The sequence below is a fragment of the Astatotilapia calliptera genome, chromosome 16 (assembly GCF_900246225.1).
Source record: "Astatotilapia calliptera chromosome 16, fAstCal1.2, whole genome shotgun sequence".
In the NCBI taxonomy this organism is placed as follows: domain Eukaryota; kingdom Metazoa; phylum Chordata; class Actinopteri; order Cichliformes; family Cichlidae; genus Astatotilapia; species Astatotilapia calliptera.
Genome location: NC_039317.1, coordinates 28,596,011 through 28,612,144, shown reverse-complemented (window position 1 = coordinate 28,612,144; position 16,134 = coordinate 28,596,011). Strand labels below are relative to the sequence as shown.

General features: G+C 42.2%; 1 protein-coding gene across 2 annotated transcripts in view; it reads left to right on the top strand.

The window, feature by feature from the left end:
* Positions 1 to 16,134, top strand: part of LOC113007388 (inactive dipeptidyl peptidase 10) — a 149,574-nt gene that overhangs the window by 70,451 nt on the left and 62,989 nt on the right. For both annotated transcript variants that reach the window (XM_026143896.1, XM_026143895.1), the window contains exons 2-3: positions 4,244 to 4,355; positions 5,381 to 5,476. In XM_026143896.1, the coding sequence (XP_025999681.1) occupies positions 4,244 to 4,355; positions 5,381 to 5,476 (208 nt within the window). The remainder of the gene's footprint in view (positions 1 to 4,243; positions 4,356 to 5,380; positions 5,477 to 16,134) is intronic.

Genomic DNA, 16,134 nt, shown 5'->3' with positions numbered 1-16,134 from the left:
TTTGGATTTCGAAAATATCAAACTGTAAGAACAGTAGAAACTGGAAAGGACAAATGAAACAAACAAATAGGAAAATAAAATATCAAACTGAGTTTAAAAGCTTAAGGTTTGTATTAATTATTGCAGAAAAAGTACTGGAGAGTTGGGGTGGGTTTCAAAAAAACAACCAAAATTCACTGAACCAGCAGCAAAAGCAGATCAAAACTATGCTTTATGTTTGAAAAACATTGTCATTAGTTCCTTCTAACTTTTGCTGTTTTGCTCCCACCATGATAAAATCACACTTCCTGCACAGCTCTTCAAGATCAGTTCACCATCATAAATCTCAGTTTTCTGCATTAATTACCTGCTTATTGCTCACCATCATTTTTTTAAAAACGACATCTGACAAGAAATTATAATTTTTGCTGTTCGATACCAAAGAAATTTGAACTTTTACAAATTATGCCAAATTGCAAAACATTGAGTTATGTCTCTAATAAAAACTTCTTTAACTTTGCTCTGCTTCACTTCAGCAGCATCAGGTAATGTTCATATGTTGATTCATGGTTTTCTTCATTTTATGATCTACTGCAGAATATTTTTAAGGTTATCTGCTATAAAAAGTCAGGCCAGGAAAATCTCCTTCATGTTTTTCTGTGTTTTATCCTGAGTTCCTTTGACACAAAGGCACCTGCTCTGATGCTTATGTAACCCAGTGTTACACTTACACCTCTGATGAAGTCTCACAAGAGAATCAGAGATGAATCGAATCGGGACCTTGTGAATCGAAATCGAATCCATTATAGAAATCAGTGACTATACTCAGCCCTACTAGAGACATCTTAACTTTTAAATAACATATTTAAAATTACATAGTTTTACATACTTGTAAGCAGTCAGTATTTGCCTTAAACTGGAGCTTCATAAAGTGTTTCACGCCAGTATCAGTATGTTTCAGAGTGTGTGCAATACACACACTGTCCATTTCACGCTTTGCCATTCCAATGGACTTGCAAGCTGCAGTAACAGCAGAGGGACATATTTTATTTCAAACCAATATAAAAATAACAAAGGGAGAGCCTTTAAACAGACATTAACACATTCAGATGCAAATACATGTTAGCCACCAAGCTTAATTGTCTGTGGCACAGAACGACCCTGGAATGTACTTCATACCTTTGTTGGTCACTAGCAACATCTTGGCTTTTAATGTGTTGCTGGTACCGCAACTTCTGCATGTATGTCCATTTAACGCTTTGGAGAGGCATGGTGGACTGGCGTGTCTACGCATGCACACTTTGCCATGATATGGGGTTGAGCAGTTAGGCAAAATTATTTCTTAACTTTTCTTGTCAAAGTTAATGGGTGGAATTTTACTTCTGTTCTGCTTAACCCAATTCAGCTTCTTCTGTAGTCTGTATTTTAGCAGGAACTACTCAATGAAATAAAGGAGGAACACAGTTCATCATTATTTTAAAACATGAAAGTCATTCAGTGTGTAAAAAATTTGAAGAACTTCAAAGCTTCTCAAAAACCTCTGATGAAACCAGCTCTCGTGAGGACCGCCCCAGGAAAGGAAGACCTGTCAGTTCATCAGCCTCAAAAATCATTAATTAATGGTCCTTCAAGATTAAAGCTCACATCAGTGCCTTGCAGAAATCCCATCTCTAGATGAAGTGTTGCAAAGCGACTGTGTGAATCATGCCTTCCCTATCAAATTGCTTTGTAGAACAAAAAGAAAAAACTACTGAGAGTGACTAACGAGAAAAGCTTTATTTGAGCCAAGAAAGTGAAAATGAAGGGGGAAATCAGCATAAACACATTACATTAATAAACAATCATACATTCATAAACACATTGTACACATTAAAAAATCTATATCTGGAAAACATAACACAGTAAGCATGATGTTTGTCATTGTGAATGTTTAATTTTTAGGTAGTGAGAAAGCAGATCTTTCAGTCTAGCCTTCTATGAGCATGTGACAAATTAATGACCTTCACAAGGTGCTGAATATGACTGGGATCCTCTGTGGTTCTTTTTACTTACTTTTTCTTACCAAGAATTGTATATCAAGTACTTTATTTTCATCCCCATCAGGTTCATTAAAACTACACCGAGTGGCTGAAAAGTAAGCAGTAATGTGCATAGTAAAAATAAAAGTAATGTAAGTGTTCAAGTGTTGCAGCCATGAGCACTGAGTAATTTCATATTGAAAGCAACGGTTTAGAAAGAGCTGAATAAAAACAATTAGAGCAGAAATTGTTCAGTTGTACCATGTTTTTCCTAAAAACATTTCCACCTTAATATGAATTCTGCTTTTAAGAAGGCTAGGTAGGGGGCTCTGTTGGCTCTCAGGTGACTGTTTCCTCGCGGCTGCGTGCAGCGGGGCTAGGGGAGGGTCTGTGCTGACGGACGTGGGTTACTGACCTTAGTCATTGAGGGCTAGCAGGAGGGACTATGCGCTTACCTGCTGCTCCTTGGCAGGTAGCTCCATGCCCTCCTGGGTTTTAATTGCACCTTAGAACACATATGCATCAACACTACAATGAGCGGGTGGAGGGAGGTTTGGAGTCTTCTCCCACCCCCATTCTCTGCGGCCTGCTGGAGCGGGAGGGCTAGTAGGAGGAGTTGGCCGTCCGACTGCGGTCTGGGGTGTGGGGCCTCCCTGCTGCTGCGGAGTCGGGGTGGTCTGCCTCTCCCCACCGCAGGGAAAAGGGTAACACCACCTGGGTCTGGGTGCAATTCCCCCCTCCAGGGGCAAGGGTACCTAGACCCGGTTTGTAGAGTACGCTTGGGGAGTGTGATTGTGTGTACAGCGTCTCTTTATGTCTGTCTCCACGTTGGTTGAGTGTGGAGTGAGTGCATATGAGAGCATGAGGGTGGGAATGGATGTTTGTGTCTGTGTGTGCCTGTATGTCTGTGTCTATATGTCAGGTTGGGTATCAGACGCCACCTCTCTGGGGACACCTCAGGCCCTCCAAGGTTTGGAGGCCTATCTCCACCCACCACCACTTCCCCTGCCGGTGGCGGACTCCCTCAGGTGTCGGTGTGTTGGTGGTTCTTTGTGTCTGGGGGTGGGCGTCCGGGTACACACCGGCTCACTCCTTGGCGGCCGCTTGTCGGGGCCTGGGGCCTGGGGCTCGCTCGGGCCCCTTTGGAGGTGGGGTGCCCCCGGCCTCTCGGCCTGGGGCTCGGTCACTCAGGCACAGCTGGGGGCCGGCGGAGCTCACGGGCGCATCACTGCAACTCCCCCTGACTTCTGCTCCGCGGCTGCTGGGCGAGCCCTCATCTGGGACTCTCCTCAGCTCTTACTGGAACAGTGGCGCGGCTGCCCCTCTGTTGGTCTTCCATGGTCTCTTGTGTTCTGGGGGCCTCTGGATGTCTGGAGTTTTGATCTCCTCCATACCCGCTTCACACCCTGGAGGACGGGGCTGTGGCCCCCCCACACTCCCTAGCAGATCATTACATGGAGAAACCTTTGGAATGCAAGCATGCTGATCCACACAGGTATGCACACATGGGTATTCACAGACGCGGACTAAAGCTTTCTTGGCTGCTGCCTCAAAGCACACTGTGCGCTGTCTATCTTGCGTGCTGCACAATATCGTTTATTATTTAGTAAATATTGATATCTATGACTAGCTAGTTTATTGTGATGGTGCTTTGTTTTCTCTATTATTATGTTGCTCTTTGTTGTTTGCTGTCTCCTCTGTTTGTTTTTGTTGTTTGTTTTTTTTTTTTTCTCCATACAGGTGACCCAGGAGTTCTTTTTTTTTTCTCTCTCTTCCCCCCCCTTCTCACCGTCTCTTCTCCCCTTTGGTTTTCTTTCTTTCTCTCCCCCTCTTTCTCTCATTCATTCCCCCTGTCCTATTTATTAAAAAAAAAAAAAAAAAAAAAAAAAAAAAAGACAAAGGATGAACTGAAGCTCTGCCATCACGCAATGTCGCATACTGCTGTTTCTGATGTCATTTAGAAAGAAAAAAAAAAAAAAGAAGGCTAGGTACAAACATTGGCCTTTATCTGAACTGAGCTCAGTGTGTTCTACCATTAATACTTTGCATGATCCATAACTTCCACGTAAGCATGTGTGGCTAAAAATTCAGCAAACCGCAGATGAGGAAGGTCTAATATATTTATCTCCTATATGTTACTATTTTATAGTATTATCATCATTATTTTCATGATCATAATTGTATTAATATGTCATTATGATTGATATTCTATTTCTATTTCTCTGATTTCTTTTCTTGTTGTGTAGAACGTAGGACCTATTGCAACAGACAGAAACTGGAAAGGCATTGGCATCTCTCTGCTGGTTATTGCAGTGGTGCTGTCACTCATCGGACTGTCCATTGTTCTGCTGTCAAAAGGTGAGACCCCGTGTAGATGAGTCACATCTAGTTAATAAATTATCGTTGACTTTTGTCAACAATAAATTGTTTTATTTTGTCACATGTAGGTTCATGTTATATTTAATTTTATATTTAATTTTGTAGTTTTGTGTAGGCATATGTTCTTAAAAAACAAATGCTAATCTCAAGGACTAGTCCCTCGCACATGCACATACAGTAAATAACATTTATTGAGCCAAATGCTCAGAATTGAAGCTTTGATTCAGCTGACATGGTGAAAAGTAGATAACCTTGATGTGGATATCACTTTAGAATGTTTATGGGCTTTAAACATTTTGTAAAACAATCAGATAAATAAAACTTCTCCTTTTCTTATCAGATCTGCATGCACATTTACAAACACATGTAATGTACCCTTATCACTGCCTAACATGAGTGTATAGCTGCTGGGGCAAACGTTTGACTGGCACCTTAAAAATCAGTGAACAATGACAAATTACCATCACTTGTAAGTTGTGCCAGGAGAATTAGCATTGACACTGCAAAAAAGTGGATATTTATTTAGTTTGTATTTAAGGATCAGTCTTGGCTATATTACAATAGTGTCTTTCCTAATTTGCATACTGTCTGCAAACTCCTGTTTTTCTGCCTTCATTAGCATATTTATTAATTCACTGCAGTGAATGTACACAGCACAGAAGACAATGACTGAGGTAAATCACTTCAGGTTTTAATTGTTTATCTGGGAAAGTGTGAGAAAAAGGTTATGAAAAAAATTAAGAAAGGATTGTGTAAGACAACATCTGGAAGGGATTTACTGCCTGAGTTGTCACTCAGCAGAATTTTTTGCTTCCCAATCAGTTATGAAAAATGGCGTTTGTGCAAGTATGACTAAACATTATTTAATTATCTTTATGTCATCTTACATTTCCTCACTGCACTGAAGAAATTTAATTATAGATTTGTTTTTTAATTTAAACACCAAATTACCAGAAAATACTTAACAACTATTTTGTTGTTGTTCTTTTTGACTTTCTTCTTAGATGATGGTGGTAAACTATTTGGTACACCACTGACATTGGATGACCTTTTTGAAAAAAAATTCCAAATACATGATCCTGATGCGAAGTGGATCAGTGGTGAGTATGTTAAAACACCAGAATTCAGACCCCAAGTCAACGCTGTAAAGACCTGAAGTTATCTGAAAAGTTCACTCTATAATACTGTTTATGAAAGTTGACATGTTATTACAATAGTACAGGTTACCTTCTCAACAGAGTGAGCCATAAAAGTGCCCTGCATTCAGCGTGATTAGGGTTTACACTCTTGTTTTTCTTGAGTAGACAAGGCCTTTTATTGCAAAATGGATTGCTATAACTCCTGACAAAGTGTCAGGTATTTTTAAAAGGCTTATTTAATTTTAGTGTTTCTTTTTTCATTCTGCTCTTCCATTTTAATTGTTGTTCAGGTAGAAGACAATCAAATAAACTTGCATTCATCACTCTGGTGTTTCTTTTAGCAAAACAGATCCAGATTGAATTGAATGAAGTTTTTTTCAAAGTGCTTTTCAAAGCAGAAGTCACAAAGTGCTTTACAACACAGAAAAAACACAACAATTAAGATGGTATAAACTAAATAAAGGTAACCCTGAACAGGTGGAGCTTAAGTTCTTAAAGGTATCAATAGTGTCCACAGATTTTATGTTCAGTGGAAGTGAGTTCCAGGACTTGGGGTCACATCCTCAAAAGCACATTGTCATTTTGCCTTTAACCAGGATCTTTATGTCACGGGCTGCGATGGCAGACCGTGGAGTGACAGTGAAAGCAGGGCCCAAACGCGAGACTCTAAGTGAAGGACAGTGGATTTATTTACAGGAGGTGAAAAACACACAACTATATACAAAATCCCAGCACTGTGGTCCCGTGGTGATTCTCCCTGAATCCCACACAGTGCAGATGTCCGTGAGAAGTGAAAGGTGGCGACTCCAAAAAACTCCAATTCCCACACCGTGACTTTAGAGGCGTACTCCGCTCCCGATTCCTGGTAACACAAAAGGCAGAGGGTTAGCAGGGGATCTGTTTCCGCGGAGGTTACGTAAAAGCTCACGGCAGTACTGACGAGTTCTGACTCAAGGATCAAGCGTCGGCCTCAGCTCAGCTGCAGTCCTAAATGCCGTTCCTAGACGAGCGTAATCTGCTGCAGCTGGCAGAGGACGACGAGCGGCAGGTGCGGCCGTCTCTCGAGTAGACCACTTCCGGGTTCGCAGTCTCCTCAGCGAACCCACACCTCCGGAAGCTCACACAGAGACACATGGAGAGATGGAGAGCAAACCAATACAACACACGGAAAACATAAACATACACTGAAAATGCCTAAGCCCTGGGTCCCTAGACCCAGGCCATGACACTTTAAGCATCAATCAGCAGACCTCATACATCCAGATGTTACGTACGATTTTAGTAGTAGCTCACTGATCTGACCATGGAAGGCTCTGAAAGTAACCGCCAAATTTTAAATTAAACCCTAAACTTTATGGGGAAACGGTGCAGTGAAGACAGCATTGTTTTCATACAGGATCTTTTAGGGTACCCGATGAGAAGAATCACAGCGGTATTCTGGATATTTGTAAATGATCCAGGGATGAATTCCTCAGGTAAAATGTGGCCTCACTGGGATGCTACAAAGAGAGTCTTTATCTTTATAAGGAGTCTTTAGTCAAGCTTGAATCTCTGTGCTGTAAACAGTTATTTACTTTGTAGCTGCTTAAACTAAATTACATTAGAATAACATAAAAGTGCTATATTTCCCATTTGTTACAATATAATTTCTAAAGCCCAGTAAAGTAAGGATGACAGGAAGTACAACTATGTCACGTAAACCCTTGATAAGTATATTATGGCAAAAAGGGACATCATATAGGATGAGTTAGTTTTTTTATTATGGTATTTATATTCACTGAGACTGTATTTTAGCCATTTTTATATGTCTAGCATATAAAAAAGTCACTGAGAAATGCAGTCACTGTGAGATATATATATATATATATATATATATATATATATATATATATATATATATATATACACAGCATCTGCAAATTTATTTGCCCACTAGTCTCTTTGACCATTACTTTCACTCTTTATGATTGTAAATAACTGTGAGCCAGCTTGTCTCTTAAGCTGTTTTCATGCATGTACTCCTACAAACTTCAAGAGAATCAGGCAGCACACAGGATGACTACACACAAGGTGTGAATACATTGCACTATTACCTGGGCTCAGACATCACACAGACTTTGCATTAGGAAGCTGGCAGTAAAACACCATTTAACTAAGATGGACATTTGCATTCTCTCATCCACCCCCACTGGGTAATGTCGACATAATTTCAGGCTGCAGTGCATGAGTGAAAATAGCTTTCGCAGCACCTCAAGTATATTTAAGAAAGTTTCACTTTTAATTTATACATGTACATTCCAATAAGATTATAGTGTTGTGAATGTGACTGCTGTATTGCCTCTTGCAGGGTTCCAGTAACCTTATGAGCATATAGTACATGTAATGTAGTAGACCTGACTGCACTCTATTGAGTTAGTAATGTGTTAAAGCTGGAAAGACATACATCATTTGTACAGCTTTTTAGCAAAGAGACGGCACATAAGCTGCAACAGAGAGCAGGCAGAAGACAGGGAGTAAATATCTTCCATCTATGTCACCTGTTCAACTCATTGAGTTATACCAGCACAGTGGTGAAACAAGGTAATCAGAGTTTATTACTGCCACTAAGGACTTCAGACTGCTTTAAAACCTTTGCTCAAAACCTTATGGTACAGCTAAGCAAACAATTTCACTCTGGATACTCTAAGACTTTAAGAGAGAGAGCAAAATAAAATTCCCCACCACAATCTTTATAATCCACCAAAGCTCCAATAAGTTTGATAATCAAACTTGACCTGATGTTACAGTTTGTTTTTTTCCCCACGCAGTTATATTATTTTTACATAAAGTATATACACGGCTAAGAAAATAACACTTTTTGATCAGAGTATAGCATCAACTCATTTAAACTTTAGGGATATAGATCTGATCAGTTAAGTGTCAGAGGTGTTTGTTAATTTGTTTCAGACACTTTTGCTGTGCCTCCCAGGAAAGTCTAATGAGCATGGATTGTTCAGCATGACCGGTTTGATAGTGAGTCAGTGATGGTCTGGGGAGGCATATCCATGGAGGCTGGGCAATGGCACTCTGACTGTCATTTTGTATCAAGATGAAATCATTGGACCAATTTGCAGATTGTATACTGGTGCAGTGGGTCTTTAGTTCCTTCTGGTGCATGACAATGCCCAGCCTCATGTGCTCAGAGTATGTAGGCAGTTCCTGGATGAAGGAATTGATAACATTGCCTACCTACCACACCAACCTGACCTAATCCACTAGAAAACCTTCTGGGACATTATTATTTTAGTCAATCCAGCTCCGCCAGGTTGCACACCAGAGTGTCCAGAAGCTCAGTGATCTTTGAATTCGATGCGGTCGTGTAACACACACTGCCACTGGACTATAGAGAGCAGTGGAGACATGTTCTCTGGATTGAGACATCACACTTCTCCATTTGGCAATGGATTTGTTAGATGCCAGGAGAATGATACGGGTCTGACTGCATTGTGTTAATTATAGTGTGGGGTTGTCTTTCAGGAACTTGGACTTCACAAACCTCACAAATGTACTTCTTCCAGAATTTTCAAAAAATTGCCATAAACAATTACTGCTAACAATTCTAACCTTGTGGAAAGCCTTCCCAGAAGAGTTTCAATTGTTATAGCTGCACACGGTGGAGCTAACATCAAAATAAACCATGTGGATTAAGAATGGGAGGTTTATTTGAGTATGCTGTTTACAGTGTTGTAAGTTACTTTAAATTAGTAACTTAGTTACATTACTAGTTACTTCTATCAAAAGTAACTCAGTTACTTCAAGTTACTCGTTACTTTCAGAGTAACTAGTTACTAGGGAAAGTAACTTTGGTTTTACTCAGAATTCTCTTGTTAATGTGTTGCTTCCGTAACTGGATACCCAGCAAGATTGCCAGTCTTCTAGCTTGCTTACTTGCCACAAGTGCACTGTGCCACCTACCAATAGAAAGGAAAAAATAATGTGCACATTTCCACGAGAGAAATCCCACGCCTGATTTTATCCTAGCCTGCTTTTTACATCCAACACAAAAACTGCAGTCGTGGTGCTTTCGATTGTACTCAGAACTCGGAAATTCTGCCTTCTGAATTGGAAGATGTAGGTAACACCAGACTGAAGATGAGCTGCATACAGGGCTGGACTGGGACAAAAAAATCGCCCCGGGCATTTTGACTAGAGACTGGCCCACCATTATAGGAAAAATCATAAAGCCTTTGAATGAAAATAAACGCTGTTGTGACAGTGATGTACACTGTTCTGATGGTATATATGCATAAATCTATCAATTGTTTGTTGTAAGACTCAGATAATTATTTTTTTAAAAGTGAGACATTTTAAATGAGAATAAGAAAGTATTTCCTTGTGCCCCCCTTTCCCTTTAAATGCCCTACATGGACCCCTGGCCACACTTTGCTAGACCCGCCCCTGCAGAGTTACCAGCTGTCAGCTATTTAGAAAAGGATCCTGGTGTTATTTATCTCTCAGAAACAGTTCATAACTTCCCTTCAACTCATTCATGTCACCTAAAAGGTAAACCTGTTTCTCCATCATCTGTTCAGCTCTGATGATTCAGTAAGGACATCTCCTGGTTTCATCTTCATGTTTCCCTCTCACCACATATTCAAACCGATATCATGACCAGCAGGTTTACAGCTGTGGCTCCAGCCAACATCAGCTGATACTAGAAATTAATATTAAATAAATTCTAACAACAGCTGATCAAGCTTAAAAGTACTGCTGTTGTTTACCACGACATCTGCTGGTTTCCTCTTTCTGGCGCAAAGTGGACAATAAATAAACAAGAGAGAAAAGCCGATCAGCTGATCATTGATCAGTTTCATGATTGAAGTAGAAACAGGAGAGGGAGGGTGAGAGGATGAGAGAAGAAGAGGCAGCTGTGCAGCAAACACACAGAGTAACTCCAGCTTTGTGTCTTTGTCATTGTAGCTGAAGTCCGGGACAAACTGTTCCTTTTCACCTCAATACGAAACGCGTAATATTTTCTCTGAATACGAGACGATTCCGTTTTTTACGGGACGGTTGGCAACTCTAATAATTAACCTTATGAACAAAATAAAGTTCAACATCAGTAACATAGCACCACCCAGCTGTATAGAAACCCCGTCATGCTAGCTAGTACGCAGTACGAAAAAGTCAACACAACGAAAATAAACTCCACCTAAACTTAAGATAAGATAAGATAACCTTTATTAGTCCCACACGTGGGAAATTTGTTTTGTCACAGCAGGAAGTGGACAGTGCAAAAGTTATGAGGCAAAAATTAGAATACAATAAAATAAAATACTATATACAGTAGAATAAAATAAAATAAATATACAATAAGAAAAAAAAATACAAATACAAATACTATATACAACTGAGTAAAAATACAACGATGCCAGAAAGGATTATTGCACTTAGTATTATTGCATATGTATGGATGTGTGTGCTTGATCAGTTAAAGTCTTTATTATGGAGTCTGACAGCAGTGGGGAGGAAAGACCTGCGAAATCTCTCCGTCCCACACCGTGGGTGCTGCAGTCTCCCACTGAAGGAGCTGCTCAGTGCTGTCACAGTCTGCTGCATGGGGTGGGAGATGTTGTCCATCAGGGATGACAGCTTAGCCGCCGTTCTCCTGTCACTCACCACCTCCACTGGGTCCAGAGGGCATCCTAGAACAGAGCTGGCCCTTCGGATCACCCTGTTCAGTCTCTTCCTGTCCCCAGCAGAGATGCTGCCGCCCCAGCAGACCACGCCATAAAAGATAGCAGAAGCCACAACAGAGTCATAGAATTTCTTCAGGAGTGGGCCCTCCACTCCAAACGACCTGAGTCTTCGCAGCAGGTACAGCCTGCTCTGCCCTTTCCTGTAGTTATGAGTCCAGTCCAGTCTATTGTTCAGATGAACACCAAGGTACCTGTAGCTGTCCACAGCCTCAATGTCCATACCTTGGATGTTCAGTGGTTGCAGTGGAGAATGCTTGTGCCTGCGGAAGTCTACCACCAGTTCCTTGGTTTTACTGGCGTTGATCTGGAGGTAGTTCAGCTGGCACCAGTCCACAAAGTCTTGGGTCAGACCTCTGTACTCCTTGTCGTCCCCATCAGTGATGAGGCCGACTATTGCAGAGTCATCAGAGAACTTCTGCAGGAAGCACTGGGTGGAATTGTGGGAGAAGTCTGCAGTGTAGATGGTGAAGAGGAACGGAGCCAGAACCGTTCCCTGTGGGGCCCCCGTACTGCAGACGACCCTGTCCGACACACAGCCCTGAGTCCTCACATACTGTGGTCGGTCGGTGAGGTAGTCCAAAATCCAGGTAGTGAGGTCCACTCCAGAGTTCACCAGCTTGTCCTTTAGAACCGAGGGAAGAATGGTGTTGAAGGCACTGGAGAAATCAAAGAACATGATTCTCACAGTGCTTCCAGCGGTCTCCAGGTGAGCGAGGGAACGATGTAGGAGGTGAATGACGGCATCATCCGCTCCAATGCCAGGCTGGTAGGCAAACTGAAGTGGGTCCAGTGATGAGCTTATTAGGCGCTGAAGCTGAGCCAGGACCAACCGCTCCAGGGTCTTCATCAGGTGGGATGTCAGAGCCACCGGCCTGTAGCTGTTGAGGTCCTTGGGGCGTGAAGTCTTTGGCACTGGTACAACACAGGAGGTTTTCCAGAGCTGTGGGACTCTTCCCAACCTCAGGCTCAGGTTGAAGAGGTGCTCCATCACCCCACACAGTTGGTCCGCGCAGGACCTGACGACCCTCGAGCTGATGCCATCTGGACCCGCTGCCTTCTTGCCATTAATCCTCCTCAGTTCCCTCCTAACCTGGGTGGTTGAGAGAGACAGGCTGGAGCCTTGTGTTGAGTGTGTATTGGATGCTGTTGTTGGGGGTGGGGGGGAGTGAGCAGGGTGAATAGAGGAGGTGTGAAGTGTCTGAGGTGGAACAACAGCAGTGGGGGTGGGTGAGTCTGCAGCCGATGTTGCAGACTGCCTCATGGCTGAATCAAATCTGTTGAAGAAATGATTCAGTTCATTTGCCCATCTCACATCCCTCCCAGGCAGAGAGTTCTGCTGTTTGTGGCCCGAGATGGTTCTGAGGCCTCTCCAGACTTCACCAACGTTGTTTTGTTGAAGCTGGTTCTCCATCTTCTGCCTGTAGCTCTCCTTCCCATTCCTTATCAGTCCCCTCAGCTCTCTCTGCACCCTTTTCAACTCCTCTTTGTCTCTGGATTTGAAGGCCCTCCTCTTCTGCTTGAGGACGGTTTTAATTTCTGGGGTAATCCAAGGTTTGTTGTTGGAGAAACACCGTACAGTCCTGGTAGGTACAGTGTTATCCACACAGAAGTTTATATAGTCAGTAATGCATGTAGTAAGGCTGTCGATGTCCTCACCGTGGTCATCACAAATCACCTCCCACACAGTCGACTCAAAACAATCCTTAAGAGCCTCCTCGCTCTCCTCTGACCATCTCTGTACTGTGCGGGTGGCTGGTGGCTCCCTGCGCACTAAGGGCTCATACACAGGGACAAGGTGCACCAGGTTGTGATCAGATCTGCCCAGGGGAGGGAGAGGTGATGAACTGTATGCCTCTTCTGCATTGGCATACAGTAAGTCCAGTGTTTTATTGACTCTGGTTGGGCAGGTCACATACTGGGTGAAGGTGGGCAGTGTGGAGTCCAGTGAGGCATGATTGAAGTCCCCTGATATTATGAGAAGGGCTCTCGGTGATTGTGTTTGCAGTCTGCTGACCACAGAGTGGAGAGAGTCACAGGCTGCATCCGCGTTGGCCGAGGGGGGGGACATACGCTGTTATCGCGATAACATGCGAGAACTCCCGGGGCAGGTAGTACGGACGCATGCTAACGGCTAACAGCTCAATGTCTCTGCTGCAGAGTTGCTCTTTTACAGTGATGTGCCCAGGGTTACACCATCTGTCGTTCACAAAAACTGCCAGTCCCCCTCCTTTCCTCTTACCGCTGTCTCTGGTCCTGTCCGCTCGCAGCAGCTGGAATCCCGGTAGCGTCACGCTTGTGTCCGGAGTTAGCGATGTTAGCCACGACTCCGTTAGCATCATGATGCTACATTGCCGGTGTTGTGCCAAAAAGTGATTGTCTGCCAAAAACTGATTTCCGGTATTTGCCAAAAAGCGATTGCTCATATTTAAAGTGCTATAAGTAACTTGTTGGGCTATAATATGTTAAACATATGTCAAATGCATCCCTTATGGATGACATAAAGTCATCTTGAGCCACAAACAACATTCGTGTAACAAGATACAAGCCGCAATCAGTTTTTGGCAGCGACTTTTATATAACCTTTATTTATGCAGTAAAAAAAATCTCATTAACATTAAAAATGTATTTTGTAAGAGTAAGTTGCCCAACAGGACAGCAGAAACGGCAGCAAATATTACAATAGTTCTGTAAAAATATTTTAAGTGGGGATAAAGGACCGGATTGGTTATAATGTAAGTACAAGTTGTAAAGATACTTAAAAAACAGATAATTTTTTAATTCTTTATGTAACCCCTTTGTATCCCCTGTTCACTGAAGTCTGTTTACGAACATACGTAAAGATATTACACATTAAAAAATACACAGAAACACTGGAAATCAGTTTTTGGCAGACAATCACTTTTTGGCACAACACCGGCGGACAGACCCGATATTCCCAGCGAGCTGAGGAGGAAAAGACGGGGGTGTCGTGCTGGGAAGGAGCGCCGTCGCCCGAGAAGGAGACGTTATCGACCATCTCTTCCTTCTGTAATTATTGGAAACGTAAGATCTTTGCCCAATAAGATGGATGAGCTCATGTCGCTAACCTGGTCACAGAGGGAGTACCAGACAATCACTTTTTGGCACAACACCGGCAGTACCGCTGCAGGACTCAGCGCTAACAGCTGATCCTTACTGTAAACAAAGGATCTCTGCTCTGGGTCCCCAAACACGCGTGAAAAAAGTAGAAATAAACTGAGAAAAACGACCAGGACTAGCACAAAACGGTAGAACATGGTTGCAGAGTCTAATTACTAATACGTTAGTTATAAAAAAAATTACGAGAAAAAAGATAAGAAAGAAAGAAACTCAGAATGAGCAGAGCTGCTGTAACAGGCTGCCGCACACGGGGGGCGCCGGAAGTTGATATATACTAAACTTGGTTCATATCTGACCCAGATGGACTGCAGGTTATAACTACCCGAAGTTCAGTTCACCTGACACTCTTGGACCAGCGGCCGCTTCGGGTCTCTCCTCTTGCCTCCCTTTTCCTTCATCCACCTGCTGGCTTCCAACACTTGCTAATGTTATTGAATCTGTGGAAGCTCCGCGATAGCCACCACCAGAGATGGGCAGTAACGCGTTACTTGTAACGCGTTACTGTAATCTGATTACTTTTTTCAAGTAACGAGTAAAGTAAGGGATTACTATTGCAAAATCAGTAATTAGATTACCGTTACTTTCCCGTAGGAACGCTGCGTTACTGCGTTACTAAAACCGTGATTTTTTTTGCGAGAATGTCTCATGACAGTGACGTTAGCGAGTGCGACGTTGGTGACAGCAGCTGTGTGCAGATCAACAATGGATAATATATCGAGTGCGGGAGAGAGTATGAGCGTGCAGCGTTTAAAGCGTGGAAGTACTGACCTTACTTTGAGTTTGATTCCATAAAAAGTGACAAAAACATTAGTGTCCATCGTGCGTGGGAAGAAAACTTCTTTTTACAGCGAAAAAAACCCCTAAACTTCCGAGCAAGCACCGAGTAGCTATGACGTAATGGGAAACTCACAGAGACACTCGCGCGGATTCTTCAACTGACCGCAGCACACCTGCACCAGAGTAACCCTCCGCCTACCCTGCTCCTGCTTTACAGGTGAAAATAGAGCAAAAGGACCGCTGAGTCTTTGACTTTATTTATTTTCTGCTGTGTTTTACTTGCATCTGTTTGAAAGAGTGAGTGAAAACACAAAAAATATTTTATTTTATGTGCTGGAATGTGTAGAAAATAGGTTTAAATGTTAAACTAATTTATTCAAGTCAGAGAATGTTGCATATAATTAAATGTTTTGCTTGATGCATAAAGTTAAAAGATTAAAACTGATAAAACAAGTTAAAAAAAGAGACTTTTCCATTTGATTACATTTTGTATGATGGATTATGTAGAAAAAGTAGAATTGGGCTGAAAGATCTATCACTTTATCACCTCTTCAGGTTGTAAATCGTGTTTTTAAAAAGTAACTAAGTAACTAAGTAACTAAGTAATTAATTACTTTTGAAAATAAGTAATCAGTAAAGTAACGGGATTACTTTTGGGGGGGAGTAATCAGTAATTAGTTACTGATTACTTTTTTCAAGTAACTTGACCAACACTGGCCACCACACAAAGTAACGAATAACGAGCCTATCTAAATCCCAGTAACGAGTAACGCGTTCCTGGTTTCGGCATAATAACTAGTTACCGTGCTCGTTACCACAATAATAACGTAGTTACTGTAACGCGTTACTTAATAACGCGTTAGTCCCAACACTGGCTGTTTATCTGTATTTCTCAATAGATCAGGCTACAATAATAATGGATGTTTCTATTATTGGCAAGAAATGACAAGCTATAGTTCATATCTG